Source organism: Procambarus clarkii, chromosome 14 (assembly GCF_040958095.1).
Source record: "Procambarus clarkii isolate CNS0578487 chromosome 14, FALCON_Pclarkii_2.0, whole genome shotgun sequence".
NCBI classification, from domain to species: Eukaryota; Metazoa; Arthropoda; class Malacostraca; order Decapoda; family Cambaridae; genus Procambarus; species Procambarus clarkii.
The window spans coordinates 5,901,073-5,920,917 of NC_091163.1; the positions used below are offsets into that span (position 1 = coordinate 5,901,073).

The 19,845-nt window shown below is 46.1% G+C and overlaps 2 protein-coding genes and 1 pseudogene across 2 annotated transcripts; 1 reads left to right on the forward strand and 2 right to left on the reverse strand.

Moving 5' to 3' along the window:
• Nucleotides 1–6,099, forward strand: part of LOC138364669 (nicotinate phosphoribosyltransferase-like) — a 43,140-nt pseudogene extending 37,041 nt beyond the window's left edge.
• On the reverse strand, nt 5,974–11,274 carry LOC138364704 (uncharacterized). Its single transcript, XM_069324686.1, has 3 exons — nt 11,144–11,274; nt 10,038–10,203; nt 5,974–6,426 (listed from the first exon to the last, which is right to left on the reverse strand). The coding sequence occupies exons 2-3, from the start codon at nt 10,148–10,150 to the stop codon at nt 6,168–6,170; spliced, it is 372 nt and encodes a 123-aa protein (XP_069180787.1). The 5' UTR covers nt 10,151–10,203; nt 11,144–11,274; the 3' UTR covers nt 5,974–6,167.
• Nucleotides 11,275–11,777: 503 nt separating this feature from the next.
• Nucleotides 11,778–12,545, reverse strand: LOC138364670 (coiled-coil domain-containing protein 1-like). The gene has a single exon (XM_069324645.1). The coding sequence runs from the start codon at nt 12,543–12,545 to the stop codon at nt 11,778–11,780; it is 768 nt and encodes a 255-aa protein (XP_069180746.1).
• Between the last annotated feature and the right edge of the window lie 7,300 nt (nt 12,546–19,845).

Genomic DNA, 19,845 nt, shown 5'->3' on the forward strand with positions numbered 1-19,845 from the left:
GGGCAGTCAAGTTGTAGGGTTCTCGAATTCTTGGATGATGACTCTCTTTAACATTTAATTGAATTGCTAAATTATGATACTTCATGTGAAATATAATTATGAATTTATTATTTAAATTGTGTTTAACTTTGCTCCCTAGAGCTTTGAGTTGAGGATTTGAGAAAGCCTCTGTGGTTACTGGGTTCATGATATAAATGAGTACATGTTTGGAGTTGATACATGGTACAGAGGGAACATACTAATAATGAACTCATGATAACATCCTTTGAGAATTTTGTGATACAGGCAAGTTCCATTCCTTGTCTTGTATGTAATGATCATGAATGGATGGTGGCAGCATTTCGTCTTCTACTATCTACTTTCTACAACTTCTATCTACTCTTCTACTTCTACCTATCTACACCTCTCCCTCCACCCATCTCTAAACTCTCACTTTCAACTAATGACCCTCCTCGCTCCTCCCACCTCTCTGCCTCTCACCCCAAACCCTCACTAATTACTTCACATTTCATTTCTTTCCTCTCGTTTTCTCTTATACGTTTGTGGCAATGATTCTGTAATATAGAGTTCTCTCTGGAGTTTCGGGTAGCTGATCCAGTTACGACGCCTTGTAGTCTTAGCACCTAGGTAGTCGAATACCTAGGTTACAAGGTGTTGAACGAGAGAGGTTGCCTTAGGAACTCTGGAGGTGCTCTAGAATAGTTAGCTAACTGGGGACGGGATAACGGACTAGAGAGAGCTGTTTCCCCCGGCCTCGTTAGTTAACTGGGGGGTGGAATAATGGACAAGATAGAGTTATTTCCCCCACCCCCCGTTACAATGTTGGCAGCGGTGTTGAACAATGTTGTAGGTAGTTGGTGTTCTTTTAACATTGTTCAGTCCCACGTGTCTTTTTGCCGCTCAGGCGCTATCAGGGAGATCTTGACAGGTGTTTTACTTTCGCGATTTAGCGAGTTTTTTCAGGCTAGGAGATGGTGATTCTCTGGTGTTGTGTTTAGTGATTTTGTGAGTTTTGTGGTATTCAGGGAATGTTCACCAGAACTTGCGTGTGTAGTGATTTATGTTAGTAATAAGATTTGGCGATTTGGGAACTTAGCGGTGTTGGTAGTGCAGGTCAGCTGAGTGTGACAGGTGACCTCGCATGTCCCACGGGGACACCCAGCCACCGCTGGTCTCCAGGTCAGTGGGGAGTGGCAGGTGTAGTTCTTAAGTAGTTTTTAAGTGGTGGTTCTGCTCAGATTATTGCGATCGACTGTTTTACTCCATTTGAACGCAATAACCCGAGGTGTACTGGTCTTGTACAGCATGCTAGGGGGAGCCTTAGTATGTCAGTAGACTTCACGTTGGGGACGCTCGACGTTAGATAGTCTGGTCACAGGGGTGGCAACAGTTTGGGGTTGTTGACCGGCGGAGAAGCTAGGGAGACACTCTGGGTCACGTAGGTGGCTGTAGGTTAAGGGTGGGAGTAATGGTTAATTATGTACTTAAGATTAGGAACGGTACAGTTAAGTTTAGGCTAGTGTTTTGTCTATTAGTGTTGATTTTTTTTTGTGACAAGTTAAAAGTAGTGATGACCTTATTCTCTCTTCTCTAACTTTACTCTGTTACTGTTTTATGTTCCACCAAGTCAATATCATTCAGAGTTAATTGAATTATTAAAAATTGAAGTGTAGTTGTTGCCAGGAGGAGAGCGGTATGATAGGACTGTGTAACCCTATACAAACGACAGGGTCACACAAACATCTTGGGAACACGTATTGTCGCCTTTCTGTTCATTTCACAGGTGGGAGCCAGAAGAGAGGAGAGACGCACATACAGAAGAGGGAGACGGCTGCCTTATACCACACTCACGGCTGTTCCTCACCACCACGACGACCAGCCCCTACCTGGATGTCAGGGCCACCACCACCACCACCACCCCAGGGGACCCCAAGATGCAGCCCTCTCGGTCGGTCAACATTGGTCTACCCAGTGGACCCCAAGACGGACGGACCCCAGTGGACCCCAAGACGGACGGACCCCCAGTGGACCCCAGGTCGTTCTGCAGACGACCCCAGACGACCCAGTAATGATGGAAGAGGAGCAACAACGACTCCAGTCTGTCCCACCAACATCGGTCTACCCAGGATGGACCCCAGGACGGACAGACCCCCAATGGACCCCAGGTCGCTTGTCAAAGACCCATGGGAGGAGGAAGAGAGAAGAAAGAAGAAAGAAGAGAGAAGAAAGAAGAAAGAAGAGAGAAGAAAGAAGAGAGAAGAAAGAAGAGAGAAGAAAGAAGAAGATAAGCCAAGCTGAGACACGATACCTAGTGTCCCTTGCTGGTGTCAGCATTATTGCATGGAGCGTAATTGCAAGACAGGATCGTTTGCCTTGACTGGCCGCCCCTCCTACAAGCATGTTGCTCTGTTGAGTGATTCTTCCTGTGTCATGCGGACTTGATGTGGCTGTCAGAAGTAGCTCTCTGAAGGAGGCGTGCTGGAGCAACAGGGAGGAAGAAGAGTAGGATGGGATTTCTACTGTTGGCAACTATATGAAGGTCTCGAAACTTGTAGTCCCTATAGCTGTGAAGAACCCCAATATACGTCTCTCATGGTGACTGACGTAGGGCCAATTACAGATCAGCTGGGACAACCGAATTCCACGGTCCTGTGCTCAGTTCAAGTAGTAACGGCTTTCGGGTTGACCAAGTGTTGTTGTGCGTTAACGACGGAGAAGCGACGGAGGCAGTTGTGTTGAGGAAATGTGGTACAGGATTATCTACAAGACCAAGCAGTGACGTCGCCCAGCCAGAGACAATGGACGTCTGCCTATATATTTCATTTTTTTAGAGTAGGATGATGTATATTTGTTTAGCTAGGATGTATTCTTTTCGTTAATAAAGTTGTCGCACACAGCTAGCTTGCTTTAGCAGTGTTGCAAAAACTTTATTTTCGGGGAGAAGGGGAGATGTAACACTGTAAAAGTGTTTGAGTTAGTTTATTTAAAATATATATAGAGTACATGAGTCACAGACAAGGATCTGAGAGGCGCCAGTTGTCTGCCTGAGATCTCACACCTCAAAGCGTTAATGACCTCAAGTGACCTGAGGTCAGATCATGAGAATTTCACCTTGCTTCCGCTAAGCTCTTAATTGTAGTCTGGTAGCCTTCAAACAAGCCGACGTTTAAGGAGTGGCTTGGTAGTGCCGGAGGCTATCTATTTGTGGGCGGAGTTAGCTACTAGGTTCCCCAATATAAACTCGGAGAGCTATCCAGAAAGGAGCATTAACGAGACAGAACAGCACACGAGCCAGCAGAGAGAGAAGACAGCCCTACCAGGAAGGCTGTCGGCCGGCAGGGCGGGAGTCTCTGTCAACTACAGACCCCCCCCCCCCCCTCTCTATTCAACTTAGACTCAGTCCTCGGTGAGTGAACATTAAGGTGACTTGGTCGTGTTTACATATGTTGTGTGATGATCAGGGGCAGTCAAGTTGTAGGGTTCTCGAATTCTTGGATGATGACTCTCTTTAACATTTTAATTGAATTGCTAAATTATGATACTTCATGTGAAATATAATTATGAATTTATTATTTAAATTGTGTTTAACTTTGCTCCCTAGAGCTTTGAGTTGAGGATTTGAGAAAGCCTCTGTGGTTACTGGGTTCATGATATAAATGAGTACATGTTTGGAGTTGATACATGGTACAGAGGGAACATACTAATAATGAACTCATGATAACATCCTTTGAGAATTTTGTGATACAGGCAAGTTCCATTCCTTGTCTTGTATGTAATGATCATGAATGGATGGTGGCAGCATTTCGTCTTCTACTATCTACTTTCTACAACTTCTATCTACTCTTCTACTTCTACCTATCTACACCTCTCCCTCCACCCATCTCTAAACTCTCACTTTCAACTAATGACCCTCCTCGCTCCTCCCACCTCTCTGCCTCTCACCCCAAACCCTCACTAATTACTTCACATTTCATTTCTTTCCTCTCGTTTTCTCTTATACGTTTGTGGCAATGATTCTGTAATATAGAGTTCTCTCTGGAGTTTCGGGTAGCTGATCCAGTTACGACGCCTTGTAGTCTTAGCACCTAGGTAGTCGAATACCTAGGTTACAAGGTGTTGAACGAGAGAGGTTGCCTTAGGAACTCTGGAGGTGCTCTAGAATAGTTAGCTAACTGGGGACGGGATAACGGACTAGAGAGAGCTGTTTCCCCCGGCCTCGTTAGTTAACTGGGGGGTGGAATAATGGACAAGATAGAGTTATTTCCCCCACCCCCCGTTACATGGTCAACATATTTCTGCCACGTTATTGTGACTCCTCGTCTGCAATACGTTGCTAAAAATGCAATTAACAACAATGAAGTTGTCTCTGTTACAGGACAGGTGCGGGCTCAACATTCTGGCCTCGGAATTAACAGTGCGTAGTTTACGTCAAGTGTAAGACAAGTCTCCAGCAAGACCTGCTAAAGGCTACATCTGTGTCAACATATGTACCACATGAAGACAAATATATGTAATTAACTCCTGTTTGTGAGGCTGTATCAATGCCAAGTTCAGCTCACGGTTAAGGCAAGTCGTGTATGGGGTCTTGAATGATTTATCTTCGTCATTATGGGTTTTCTTCACTTCCGGCTGAGTTAGGTAAGTCTCTTAAGATATTTGATGAGAATGACATTGTTGACTGTTTCATATGTGCATACAGTAAACTTGCCTCGTTTGTTGTGGGTCAACTTTGTAACAATTATCTTTCATATCCGCGTGCTAAATATACCTCAGGATGTGTCTTAAATCAGCTTAAAGAAAAAAAAAAGTGTTCACACAATTGATGGGGATCTTCTTTCTCCAACATGTTATAATTATGTTAATTATATTATAATTATAATTGTTTGTTGAGTGAGAGGGTAGGTGGGCCCCTACCCTCACACCTACTCCACCTACTCACCGAGATCTGCTTGCACCTCACCACGCTCACCAAGTGTTTTATTATTATTATTATTATTGTTTCCCCGGAGATGGCTAGTTTATGGTGCACCCCATACTCATCCTGTGAGCGGTAGCGCAAAAAAGGATTACAGAGGGCACAAAAGGTCTTTTATCAGACCTTACCGGAGATTATTACATTAACAAATTCATCTATCCTTCACACACCTTATAATTATAGTGTCAGCCAGTTACAGAGAATGTTATATGTCCCGAGCTATATATTTGGCTGTTGGATTTTGTCCGAACTACTCCTTCCTCATTTACAAGAAGCAAATGGGTGAGTTATAAGGGGTATTGATTTTGTAACAAAGTTTCAATATCAATCACCGTATTTTGTTTGAATGTCGTAATAAACTTGGTGATATCTATGATCAGTTTTCCGGCACTGTATAACTTGAATGTCCCGAGGTATTTAATGTTTTCGTGGCGGGCACATGTCACCTCACTTTCTCACGGTAAGGAGACGACGGAGCAGCAGGAGCAGACGAAAAGGACGTGGCAGCAGAAGGAGAGGACGTGGCAGCAGAAGGAGAGGACGTGGCAGCAGAAGAAGAGGACGTAGCAGCAGAAGAAGAGGACGTGGCAGCAGAAGAAGAGGACGTGGCAGCAGAAGAAGAGGACGTGGCAGCAGAAGAAGAGGACGTGGCAGCAGAAGAAGAGGACGTGGCAGCAGGAGAGGACGTGGCAGCAGAAGAAGAGGACGTAGCAGCAGAAGGAGAGGACGTGGCAGCAGAAGAAGAGGACGTGGCAGCAGAAGAAGAGGACGTGGCAGCAGAAGGAGAGGACGTGGCAGCAGAAGAAGAGGACGTAGCAGCAGAAGGAGAGGACGTGGCAGCAGAAGAAGAGGACGTAGCAGCAGAAGGAGAGGACGTGGCAGCAGAAGGAGAGGACGTGGCAGCAGAAGGAGAGGACGTGGCAGCAGAAGGAGAGGACGTGGCAGCAGAAGGAGAGGACGTGGCAGCAGAAGGAGAGGACGTGGCAGCAGAAGAAGAGGACGTAGCAGCAGAAGGAGAGGACGTGGCAGCAGAAGGAGAGGACGTGGCAGCAGAAGGAGAGGACGTGGCAGCAGAAGGAGAGGACGTGGCAGCAGAAGGAGAGGACATAGCAGCAGGAACCTGAAGACAAGGAGGAAAGGACGGAGCAGGGACACCAGCAGTAGCAGCAGCTAGAGTATCGCCATCACGAAACTAGTCCCCATGACTGGTCCACTCACTGCAGGTTTCGCAGCTCGCCTGCAGCCCAGTTCGCATAGAGCACGTACAGAAATTGGAACGTCGTCGCCGATCGTGAGAGTTCGTCTTTATTATGGCTTTAACATGTGTGTTGTTTACCTGTTGCTGCTGTTGGAGGACGTACTCGTCGAGGACGGAGAAGGCGTCGGTGATGGTGAAGGAGGCGAGGGTGGTGGTGGGCGGCTCGCTCGTCGCCTTCCCCAGCGGGTTATATCTGCAGGAAGAAGCAAGACACACCGGTTAATTTACATAAAGTTATCAAATTACAAAAGTTGCTCAGATAATCTGAAAAATGCTTGTATAAATTGTTTTGAACCAAATAAGTAATTAATATTTTCTTATTATCTTATTAATTGCTTATATAGAATATACAGAATATGTATATGTCAAGGAAATAATAAATACAAAAGAACTATTTTCCTAAAAATAATACATGCGAGCTAAGCGTTGCGGCGTTTGTAAGGTCGGCTAACATTAGGACTGCCTTTAGAAACTATTGTAAGGAATCATTTAGACTCTTGTACGCCACATATGTAAGACCAAGCCTTGAGTATGCGGCCCCAGCATGGAGCCCATACCTTCTCAAGCATAGGACGAAGCTCGAGATGGTTCAAAGGTATGTCGCTAGACTAGGCCTAGAACTAAGAGGCATGAGTTATGAGGAAAAGCTGCGTGAGTTGCACCTCATATCTCTGGAAGACAAAATTGTTTGGGGAGACATGATCACCACATACAAAGTTTCCAGGGTAATTGGCAGGGTAGATAAGGAGAAATTATTTAACGCTGGTAGTACTCGCACAAGGGGACACAGATGGAAGCCGAGTACCCAAATGATCCACAGATTCATTAGAAAGAACTTTTTCATTCTTATTTTCATTTAGTTGGTCAGGATAGTTAATAAATGAAGTGATGTGGTCGAGGAAGATTCCATACACAGTTTCAAATGTAGACATGATAGAGCCCAGTAGGCTCAGGAACCTGTGCACAAGTAGATTGACAGTTGAGAGGCGGGACCAAAATGCCGAAGGTGAAGAAAGCAAGCACAACTAGGTGAGTACACACACAACAGTAGTACACAATGGAAAACTGACAAGAAAGACTTGTGACAGTTGAGGATTGTAAGATCCACCAAGACGACTTAACACAAGCTGCGGAGTTGGTCCCCAAAAAAATGCCTGCTAGAGTTCAACACCAGCAAGTGTAAGGTGATGAAAAATGGGATCAGGAGCTAGGAGACCGAAAGGCCAGTACACGATGAAGGGAAACTACCTCCCCTATAACGAATAGAGAAAAAGACATGGGAGTGGATATGACCTCAAACCTCACTCCAGAGGCTCATATAACTAGAATAACATCAGCCGCAGACTTTACTCTGGCAAAAGTCAAAACATCCTTCAGGAACTTTAATAAGGAGGATTTTAGATGACTGTATACGACCTATGTGAGGCCAGTTGTATGCCGCCCCCATCGTGGAGCCCCCATCGTGGAGCCCCCATCGTGGAGCCCCCATCGTGGAGCCCCCATCGTGGAGCCCCCATCTTAAGGAAAAAGCTCAAAAAGGTGCCGAAATTTGCAAATTAGCAACTAGAACTCTCTCTCTCTCTCTTCCTCTCTCTCTCTTCCTCTCTCTCTTCCTCTCTCTCTGCTTCTGTCTCTTCCTCTCTCTCTGCTTCTGTCTCTTCCTCTCTCTCTCCCTCTCTCTCTTCCTCTCTCTCTTCCTCTCTCTCTGCTTCTGTCTCTTCCTCTCTCTCTGCTTCTGTCTCTTCCTCTCTCTCTCCCTCTCTCTCTTCCACTCTCTCTCCCTCTCTCTCCTCTCTCTCTCCTCTCTCCTCTCTCTCTCCTCTCTCTCCCCTCTCTCTCCCCTCTCTCTCCCCCTCTCTCTCTCTCTCTCTCTCTCTCTCTCTCTCTCTCTCTCTCTCTCTCTCTCTCTCTCTCTCTCTCTCTCTCTCTCTCTCTCTCTCTCTCTCTCTCTCTCCCTCTCTCCCCCCCCCTCTTTCTCTCCCTCTCCCTCTCTCTATCTCCCTCCCCCCCCCTCTCTCTCTCTCCCTCCCCCCCTCTCTCTCTCTCTCCCTCCCCCCCTCTCTCTCTCTCTCCCTCCCCCCCTCTCTCTCTCTCTCCCTCCCCCCCCCTCTCTCTCTCTCTCTCTCTCTCTCTCTCTCTCTCTCTCTCTCTCTCTCTCGTATAAAGCAGGGAGGCACGAGAGGACACTTGAGAGAGGCACAGGTAAACCACAGGAATGTTACAGATCAACATAATTAACATACAGGAGGTGAGCGCACACAATGAACTACAGCGAAAGAGATAATAAAAAGCTGACAATAAACCATTTCAAAAGTAGATCGACTGAGTAGTGAATTTGAAAACTTGTAATCGACCCTGCAAGCCAGCCCCCCCCCCACCTCTCATTGTCTAATGGAGCTCTAATTGTGCTTATTATATTTGTCTTAAGACAAAGTTCTCTTAATTTTTACACATTTAAAGAATGCTTTATAAAGGCTATAATAAATGTTGTAGGTGATTATATTGTGTTCCCGTAATAGTATAGCTTGTGGTGAGAGAGGAGTGTAGGGAGGGGGAGAGAGAGAGAGAGAGAGAGAGGTACTGGAGAGATAGAGAACAAGAGAGAAAATCGACGTTGACAATACAAAATCAAGCCGTTCCTTTAAAAGCAAACACAGTAGCAACAAGGTAAGAAAAAGTAATGAATATAATCTTGTCAGAAGATTATATAATAAGTGAAGATAGGACGAGGAGTAACTGGAAAAAAAAACAGGTTCAGTGTCCTTGGGAGAGAGTTTGGGGGGTGGATGCTGGCCGTGGGGCGGGGGGGGGGGAGAGGGAGGGATGCTGGCCGTGGGGCGGGGGGGGGGGGAGAGGGAAGGATGCTGGCCGTGGGGAGAGAGAGATAGGGATGCTGGCCGTGGGGAGAGAGAGAGGGATGCTGGCCGTGGGGAGAGAGAGATAGGGATGCTGGCCGTGGGGAGAGAGAGAGGGATGCTGGCCGTGGGGAGAGAGAGAGGGATGCTGGCCGTGGGGAGAGAGAGAGGGATGCTGGCCGTGGGGAGAGAGAGAGGGATGCTGGCCGTGGGGAGAGAGAGATAGGGATGCTGGCCGTGGGGAGAGAGAGAGGGATGCTGGCCGTGGGGAGAGAGAGAGGGATGCTGGCCGTGGGGAGAGAGAGAGGGATGCTGGCCGTGGGGAGAGAGAGAGGGATGCTGGCCGTGGGGAGAGAGAGAGAGATAGGGATGCTGGCCGTGGGGAGAGAGAGAGGGATGCTGGCCGTGGGGAGAGAGAGAGATAGGGATGCTGGCCGTGGGGAGAGAGAGAGAGAGAGGGATGCTGGCCGTGGGGAGAGAGAGAGGGATGCTGGCCGTGGGGAGAGAGAGAGGGATGCTGGCCGTGGGGAGAGAGAGAGGGATGCTGGCCGTGGGGAGAGAGAGAGAGATAGGGATGCTGGCCGTGGGGAGAGAGAGATAGGGATGCTGGCCGTGGGGAGAGAGAGAGAGATAGGGATGCTGGCCGTGGGGAGAGAGAGAGAGAGAGGGATGCTGGCCGTGGGGAGAGAGAGATAGGGATGCTGGCCGTGGGGAGAGAGAGAGAGATAGGGATGCTGGCCGTGGGGAGAGAGAGAGATAGGGATGCTGGCCGTGGGGAGAGAGAGAGAGATAGGGATGCTGGCCGTGGGGAGAGAGAGAGATAGGGATGCTGGCCGTGGGGAGAGAGAGAGAGATAGGGATGCTGGCCGTGGGGAGAGAGAGAGAGATAGGGATGCTGGCCGTGCATGACAAGTGTGTGTGAACAGCGAGAGACAAGCTGTACAGTCACCTGCAACAGACGAAGTCGATGTTGGGGGTGAAGGCGTCCCTGAGTCCCTTACAGTGGCCGCCCGTGGCGTCGGGCAGGAAGTCCACGTCCACCGAGCAGTTGTTACCCAGCATGCAGTAGCCCGTCCCGTTGAGGCAGCTCGTCACCCCCTGGATCACGAACAGTCCTGTTAACGGGAGGTAATGTTACCAAGACTGCATCTCGTCACCCTTGTAGCAGGAACAGTCCTGTTAACGGGAGGTAATGTTACCAAGACTGCATCTCGTCACCCTTGTAGCAGGAACAGTCCTGTTAACGGGAGGTAATGTTACCAAGACTGCATCTCGTCACCCTTGTAGCAGGAACAGTCCTGTTAACGGGAGGTAATGTTACCAAGGGTGCATCTCGTCACCCTTGTAGCAGGAACAGTCCTGTTAACGGGAGATAATTACCACGGCTCGAGGAAAGTCGTGATAACAAGATAGCGCCCGGATGTAAACAAGGCACTTAAAGAGGTCGCCAGATAAAAGTGAATACGATTAATTATTCTGTCTTACACATTGACTGCGACATATTGCAAGAGATCCAGCTAGATGCTAATGGTGCCTCCCCCTACCACCCCTTTCGTGGGGGGGATAGTGCCCCATAGTGGCACCTCTATCAACGCCACACATGTGTAACAATTACAATATGTCACACATCTCTGAGATGTGTTCCAGCTCTAAACTAACACAGCTCTAACATTACAACGCTCTTTAATGACGCTGCTCTAACATCCCACAACTCTAACATACCACAGATATATACAATATATGTGTATATCACGAAAATAAACACGTGATTAAAGATGTGACAGTGTCAGACCACGGAGGAAAAATTGAAACAAGAATTTCCTTAAGTACTTTCATATATTAATACATCTTCAGAAGGAGTATTAATATACGAAAGTACTTAAGAAAATTCCTGTTTCAATTTTCCTCCGTGGTCTGACACTGTCATATGTAATATATATAATTATATAATATATTTGAAACATTTAAAGACTAATGTATCGCTACGACATATCTGTCAATTCGTTTGTCCATTTAATGTCTGCTTATTTTTCTCTCAATTTATTGTTAACTCACCAGGGTCGACAATAGGCTTGGTGGCCCCACTGCCCACCACCACCACCACAGCCGCCGCCACACGCCACCACACCTGTGTGGTGGTGGTGGCCCCACTGCCCACCACCACCACCACAGCCGCCGCCACACGCCACCACACCTGTGTGGGTAGAAATGATCGGAATTAATATGTTTAAATATCAAATAAAACACAACAAAAGAGGAAGGGGGGGGGACCTTACCTTGAGGTGCTTCCGGGGCTTAGTGTCCCCGCGGCCCGGTCATCGACCAGGCCTCCTAGGAGGGTAGTAGGGGGAAAAAATGATAGGAACTGTATTGTAGGGGACCTAAACATTCCCTCTAATGGGTTATGTGTGCTTTCCTCCGAGGCTAAGGGTCCCCTTTCGTCCAGCCAGTGGTGGTACTCCCTTCCATTTATTCTTAATATATATGTATGTTTATATGTAGCAAAGGAACTACTTAAGCTCAGAGTAATTAGTGACTAATTGCTCTGAGCTGGAGAGGTCGAAAATTCCAACTGGATAGCTGTTAGTTGCTTCTTGGAAGTCTTCCTTATTAAGGCCACTCATAGCACGCTTGATATAGAGCTTCTGGCTCACGCTCGTGGGTCGACGGTTCGAGACTCCTATAGTGCTCAGGTGAATGAAATGGTTATTTCTCTGTAGTGTAGTTGACAGTTTATTGCTATATTGGGGCCGGTGGTTCCCACTACAGCAACAATAACATCCTTAACACCAGTAACATCACTAACAACATCGGTAACTTTAACAACAAGATTCTCAAAAACACCAACAACATCATCTTCAACAACATTAACAACATCTTCAACATCTTCAACATCTTCAACAGCATTAACAACATCTTCAACAACATTAACAACATCTTCAACAACATCTTCAACATCTTCAACAGCATTAACAACATCTTCAACATCTTCAACAGCATTAACAACATCTTCAACAACATTAACAACATCTTCAACAACATCTTCAACATCTTCAACAGCATTAACAACATCTTCAACAACATTAACAACATCTTCAACAACATTAACAACATCTTCAACAACATCTTCAACATCTTCAACAGCATTAACAACATCTTCAACAACATTAACAACATCTTCAACAACATTAACAACATCTTCAACAACATTAACAACCTCCATAACATTAATAACATCTTCAACAACATTAACAACATCTTCAACAACATTAACAACCTCCATAACATTAATAACATCTTCAACAACATTAACAACAACATTAATAACATCTTCAACAACATTAACAACATTAACAACAACATTAACAACCTCCACAACATCTTCAACAACATTAACAACAGCTTCAACAAGAACCACAAGAAGACTAACAACATCAGTAATTAACAACAACAACATTAACAACCTCCACAACAACATTAACAACCTCCACAACATCTTCAACAACATTAACAACATTAACAACAACATTAACAACCTCCACAACAACATTAACAACCTCCACAACATCTTCAACAACATTAACAACATCTTCAACAACATTAACAACCTCCACAACAACATTAACAACCTCCACAACATCTTCAACAACATTAACAACATCTTCAACAACATTAACAACAACATTAACAACCTCCACAACAACATTAACAACCTCCACAACATCTTCAACAACATTAACAACAGCTTCAACAAGAACATAACCACAAGAAGACTAACAACATCAGTAATTAACAACAACAACATTTGGGTTGTATTATGTTTTTTTCACATTTGTTCTGTAACAAAAATAAAAGTAATAGAGTAAGCTTTAAATGGGGAACTTTTAGTTAATGAAATCATTAAGTGGGAACGTTCAGACTCTTCACTCGTCAACGGTAAACGTTCAGACTCTTCACTCGTCAACGGTAAACGTTCAGACTCTTCACTCGTCAACGGTAAATGTTCAGACTCTTCACTCGTCAACGGTAAACGTTCAGACTCTTCACTCGTCAACGGTAAATGTTCAGACTCTTCACTCGTCAACGGTAAATGTTCTACGCACAACGCTAAAGTTGAGAAACCGTTCGAAAACCTCTTGGCTCATGGAAAAGTGTTCCTATTTACATTCACACCCGAACACTTCCATATTTGTGTAGGTGTACTGGGGACGGTGGCTGGACGCGGCGTGTCATGTGCCACCTGCCAACCCGTTCTCGCACTTTCGTATAGTCAATACTGACTTATTAAATACGTGCATATGTGACATACTAAACATACTAGTTTACCTTGAAAAGCTTCATAGAAAACACCGACCTTACCTAATCTTCTTAGTATGTTAAGATAAGCATCTTATTGCTTCGTAATTACAATTATTACTTAACCTATACCTATAATAGGTTAAGTAATAATTGTAATTACGAAGCAATAAGATGCTTATCTTAACATACTAAGAAGGTTAGGTAAGGTCGGTGTTTTCTATGAAGCTTTTCAAGGTAAACTAGTATGTCACATATGCACGTATTTAATTAGTCAATATTGACTGTAAGAAAGTGCGAGAACGGGTTGCACCTGCAGCCCACCTCTTCCATACACCTGCAACGGTGTTTACAACACAGTATTTACAACAAAGTATTTACACGCGTCTTTGCTGGAGCAAAATGTAAATAAATGTCAATCTTTTGTTTCATGTTCAGATTTGGCAATGTGTAAATTTTACCGCTGATGTTTGGCAGCTCTTTAATATTTTTGAGGTCTTAACCCCTGTAATTGTCAGCATTACGCTGTATTTGCTGTATTTTTATTTTGTATTTTGTAGTTTTTGTAGCGATTTTCAGTCGTGTGAATTTATTTCCAGATTTATTTTAGCTTCGGAAGTGAGAATGAAATATATGATTTTTCTAGTGTGAGGAAGAGCTGAGTGGAACGGAAAGTTAAGTTTAACGCACATCTTAACCCGTTCTCAGGCCGTGTTCATTCCATCCAGCGGTCGACCCCAAAGATGCATTTCATCAATTTTAACATGCTGTTCATTCAAAGTAGGAATTTTCTCGAATATAAATTAATGTTGTTTTATCTTAGCATACTGTGGATATATAGGCATTGGTTAGGTGTTTAGGTTCTGTTGGCGATTATTTGTATTTGTAGTGCGTGGGTGAAGCATTTACAGCGTTGTGGTTCGAACACAATTCGTCAGCGAAGCACTTGTTCCGGAAGTGTTCGAACGTCATCAGTTGTGAGTCGTGTGTAAACCGTTTACATTCATCAACAGGGAAGGTTAGGTGGCCGTATGGAATCACTTTTGGCCTTTGTTTATGTAAACGGGATACATCTCGTCCCTACCTGGGGTGTCGAACCCGGGACCGCTCGGTTGTGAGCCGACTGTGCCGACCACTACGCTGCATCAATCACTACTGGTGTTAATATATATATAGATTATAACCAGTACTGCTACAACAACTTCCCTAATAACTACGACCACTATTAAGAACGACATCGGGTGCAGTGGTATAGTCAGCTAGAGCGGCTACAGGTGACCGCTGCTTCTCCCATCATTACCCGGGGGGGGGGGGGGCAGCAGCAGTCCAGCATAACGGACACGCCCCCCTACTTCTCTCCCCCCCCCCATACCTGCTCTATAATCCACCCTTCATACCTGCTCCACAACCCCCCCCCCCCTCCCAGCCATTCTATATCTTCCCCACAACCATATAGCCACTATAGTGCCACTTGACACCAGAACACGTCTGGTACACTAGAGTGACAGACGGCGCACGTGTGTGTGACTCTAGTGTCATCCGTGGATGACACTAGAGTTACACACGTGCCACTAGACACCTGGAGCCAGATTCACGAAGCAGCTACGCAAGCACTTACGAACGTGTACATCTTTCCTTCAATCTTTGACGGCTTTGGTTACATTTATTAAACAGTTTACAAGCATGACAACTTGCCAATAAACTGTTGTTGTTGTTATAAACAGCCTCCTGGTGCTTCGGAACTCATTAACTGTTTAATAATTGTAAACAAAGCCGCCAAAGATTGAGAAAAGATGGACTCGTTCGTAAGTGCTTGCGTAACTGCTTCGTGAATCTGGTCCCGGGACAAGAGGTATTAATAATAATAATAATAATAATTCATTGTGTCGGGGGACAGGCAGCCAGAGTGTATTACCGACCCCGCCCAGGAGGCAACCCTCCCCCCCCCCCCCACAACAAGCTGACTATCTCCTGAGTACCTACTTGCTGCTGGGTGGACATGTGCATTAGGTGAAAGGAAATGTGCCCAACCATTTCTGTCCCGTCGGGATTCGAACCCCGTATTCTCGATTGGGCGTCGAGACCGAACCCGATTGTACTACCCCGGGACCCTCTAGATTGATCTTGTATATTGATGACACAAGAGGGACAATCGAGGCACTGGACAAGAGACCATGGATGACCAGCCCGTCCTCCAAAGACCCAAAAGTGATTCCATGCACCCGCCAAACCCCCCAGGTGTTTATGAATGAAAAACGGTTTACACACGACTCACAACTGCTGACGTTCGAACATATCCGGAACAAGTGCTTCACTGACGAATTTTGTTCGAACCACAACGCTGTAAATGCTTCACCCACGTACTACAAATGAAAATAATCGCCAACAGAACCTAACGTAACCTATGCCTATATATGCACAATATGCTAATATATCATAATATTAATTTATATTTGAGAAAATTCCCGTTTGGAATGAACAGCATGTAAAAATTTATGAGTGCGTCTGCGGGGTCGACCGCTGGATGTAATGGACTTGAGTCGAGGACGGGTTGCAATAAATAGGTCGGTTGAGAACGTGTTACCAGAACGGCCGCTAGCCGGTGTGAAGACCGTTCACCTGAATCACTATGTATAAAAGAACATACCCCGAACACTCTTTATGTAGAACAGACATAAATCTATATATTTTAACAGAATTACAATCACGTTCTGTGGCTGATGGTTCAATAAATCACTGAACTCTATGTTTAACAGATCTCTAACTGTCCTTGGAGGATAGAAGAAAATATATATGTGTTAATGGTTACCATTATAAATGTGTGGCCACGTCTGTGGTAGAAAAATAATAGTAACAAAAAACACTTAAATAACTTAGTCGAAAAACTGTAGTACTCGTAGCCAGCGGGAGGTGAACAAGTGGCAAGCACTGAGAGAAGTTGTGAAGCCACCTCCAGCCACAACTTTAAGGCCACACCCGAGAAAGATTTAGAACGTGAGATAAAACTGTAGCACAAGAAGAAGGCTGCTAGGCGCAACATAAAGAGCTATAGACCTCATGTCCTCGTAGTCACTGATAGGCTGGCTCCAAGATGATGATGATGATTGATAAAGATTAAGCCACCCAAGAGGTGGCAAGGGCATGAATAGCCCGTAAGTGGTGGCCCTTTTGAGCCATTACCAGTATCAAGAGCTGATACTGGAGATCTGTGGAGGTGCGACTGCACCCTGCGTGACGGGAGATGTCTCCCGTGGCTCCAAGATAAAGCACAACCTTGTAAAGTACTTGTTGTACTACTGGAGCGTGATCCTCTCAGTACATCTAGGTTAGCACGCGCGCCACCAATTTACATAAAACATCAACTGAATTGTTAAACCTTCGGCATCGCTCGTCTTTTGTTTTGGTGGTCTCGTTCCGGCCGTGTCAACCACACCCCAGGAAGGTGAATACTGTGCCACAGTCACTGTGCTGCACAGTCCTCCCGGCTTGCTGCTTTCTAGTTCCTCACACTAGTGTCAGGCAGGTGACACGTGTCATTTTGCCCGGCTTCGCGCCGACAAAATATGTATTTTGAGATTTTGTCAGTATGTCAAGTACAGTTAGAGAGAGAGTGAGGTAGAATTCGCCGAAATAGAAATCTGAAACAAAAGTGGACAAGATGTCAAATGAATTCGACCTACCTGAAGATAGATCATTGTGATGATTTAAAAGATGTCGGCGACGTTTGGAGAAGAGCGGTGAGGCTTGGCGATATTCCCCGAGGTCCTCTCGCCTTCGATAGAGCAAAAATAACCGTAAAATAGCTTGAAGTTCAGCGATATTTGAATAACGATGTACACTAGGTAGCTGGCCGAAGTTTGAGACAATGAGATTGTGTCATTGGTCAGACCCAGCGTGAGTTGGTCCCTCTTCTAGGCAGGCCGGAGGGTGTTGACCTCTACACCTGAGAAGTCACCACCTTACACCCACTAGACCTCTCACTACACCTCACACATCTGCACACACACCCTCAACACACTGTGCTACACCACAACACCCTCTCACTGCCTAGCAAAGGCCACATTGTCTACAGGTCATGTTCGGCACTTGTAACACTCGCTGGAGGCACGGGAGGTATATGAGCCGTCAGATGTGTTGTGGAGAGTGGTGTGCGCGTGTGTGTGTGTGTGCATGTGTGGGAGCTGGGAGTGAGACTGAGAGCTGCTGGTGGACCTACTGCAGGAGCTCCTCGCACGGCTCGGTCAGGACAACACTCTCTTCCTCCCACCACCACCACCAGTCACTGCCCCTCACTGGCGGTAGCTGGCAGCTCTCCCACACCACCACCACCACTACTAACCCGCTACCAACACCACTACCCCGCTACCAACACCACTAACTCTCTACTACCACCACAACTTCCACTCTACTACAACACCTACCCCTCTACCACTATCTCTACCACCACCAGTAACCCTGCACCACTACCCCATTACTACCACCTCTCCCCTTCTGCCACCACAACTAACCACTACTCAACCACCACCACCACTACCCCAGAGGAACTAACAAATATTCCATGTAAAGTGCTAGACAAAGTAATTAGAATAAGATAATTGAACTCCTGGAGAGTATAAACTTTGTAACAAAGGAACAGTATGGAAGAGGACACTGAACTGGCTATAAGGGAGTACCTGAGGGACAGAAAACAGAGTCATGAGAGGAGGTTTCGAGTTGGAGAAATGTAACAAGTGGAGTTCTTCCTTAGGGTCGGTCCTGGCGCCACTATACTGTTCCTACTTGATGTGAATGACGTAGCCCAAAGCAGTAAGCTCGTACATGTCAAATGGTTGCAGTCGACGCCAAGGAAATGAGGAATGTAAAAACAGAGGACGACTGCAGAAAGTTACAGGAAGACCTTAACCAACTCCAGCAATGGGGCAAACAAATGGTTGTAACATTTCAGTGCTGAGTGTGAGATGGGAGAGTGAGAAAGGAGACTAGGAGATCTCTGCACCATAAGGGCAACTGCAGGAGTCTGAGTGAGAAAAAGGCTATTGGGCATGGATGTATAATTCCACCACTATCTCCAGAGGTACACATGAACACGGGTGCCTTATTTACAATTGGAATGATGGTTACTATTAGAACGTCGTTTAGAAACCTACACAAGGGCTGTTGACCAGACCACACACTAGAAGTTGAAGGGACGACGACGTTTCGGTCCGTCCTGGACCATTCTCAATTGACTTGAGAATGGTCCAGGACGGACCGAAACGTCGTCGTCCCTTCACCTTCTAGTGTGTGGTCTGGTCAACATACTTCAGCCACGTTATTGTGACTCATCGCCTGCTACACCAGGGCTCTTTCAATGCCATCTACACAGCTTTGGTTAGAACGAACCCAGGCCAAATCGCTGGCGATGCGTGGGTCTAGTGTTTTACCACTGCGCCACGGGGGACTGCTATAATTATTATCATCTTACACTCCCTGTCAGTGGTCTGCGTCCTCGGCTCACAATCCAGGATCCTGCGTTTGATTCCCGGACGGGACAGAAATGATTGGGCAAGTTTTATTTCACCGAGCAGTAAATAGGTAGCCGGGAGATAAGCAATTGTTGTGGAATATCATCGAGGGGGGAAGGTCAGTAGTGGACCAAGATGAACGTCGAGAAGCGTAAACACAAGCTCCATGCTACCCACTACAGGGAGGGTAGAACTATAAAACAGTTGGTTCATGCAAGAGGCTGTCGCTCTCCATCTTGGAAATGAGCCAAGACACGGAGTGAGGAAGCCTCAAGCAGCCACGGTGTGTGTCCAGTAAAGCAAATCTTACCTGTTAAGTTCTCTTTGACCCTCAGTAACCTGGCAATAACTTTAGGCAGGTTCTTTTAGATTTTATTCTCGGGGATATTCCTTCGTGGGCCGTCACTGGCTGAGGGAAACTGTACGATACGCAACGCTGGAATATCGTACAGTTTATCATACATTCACCTGGCCTTACTTTGGACGTTGTGCAAATACATATATATTATTTTGTAGTTTATGAGAAACCTTCGAATACACTGACTTTTTTTTATAGGAACCATATGTAGATTGTCTGTCTTTGTTAGTGTATCCTTCTGTCTGCTGGAACACCATAGTCCAGCAGGCAGGGAGAGTTGTGTCTGCTGGAACACCATAGTCCAGCAGGCAGGGAGAGTTGTGTCTGCTGGAACACCATAGTCCAGCAGGCAGGGAGAGTTGTGTCTGCTGGAACACCATAGTCCAGCAGGCAGGGAGAGTTGTGTCTGCTGGAACACCATAGTCCAGCAGGCAGGGAGAGTTGTGTCTGCTGGAACACCATAGTCCAGCAGGCAGGGAGAGTTGTGTCTGCTGGAGCACCATAGTCCAGCAGGCAGGGAGAGTTGTGTCTGCTGGAACACCATAGTCCAGCAGGCAGGGAGAGTTGTGTCTGCTGGAACACCATAGTCCAGCAGGCAG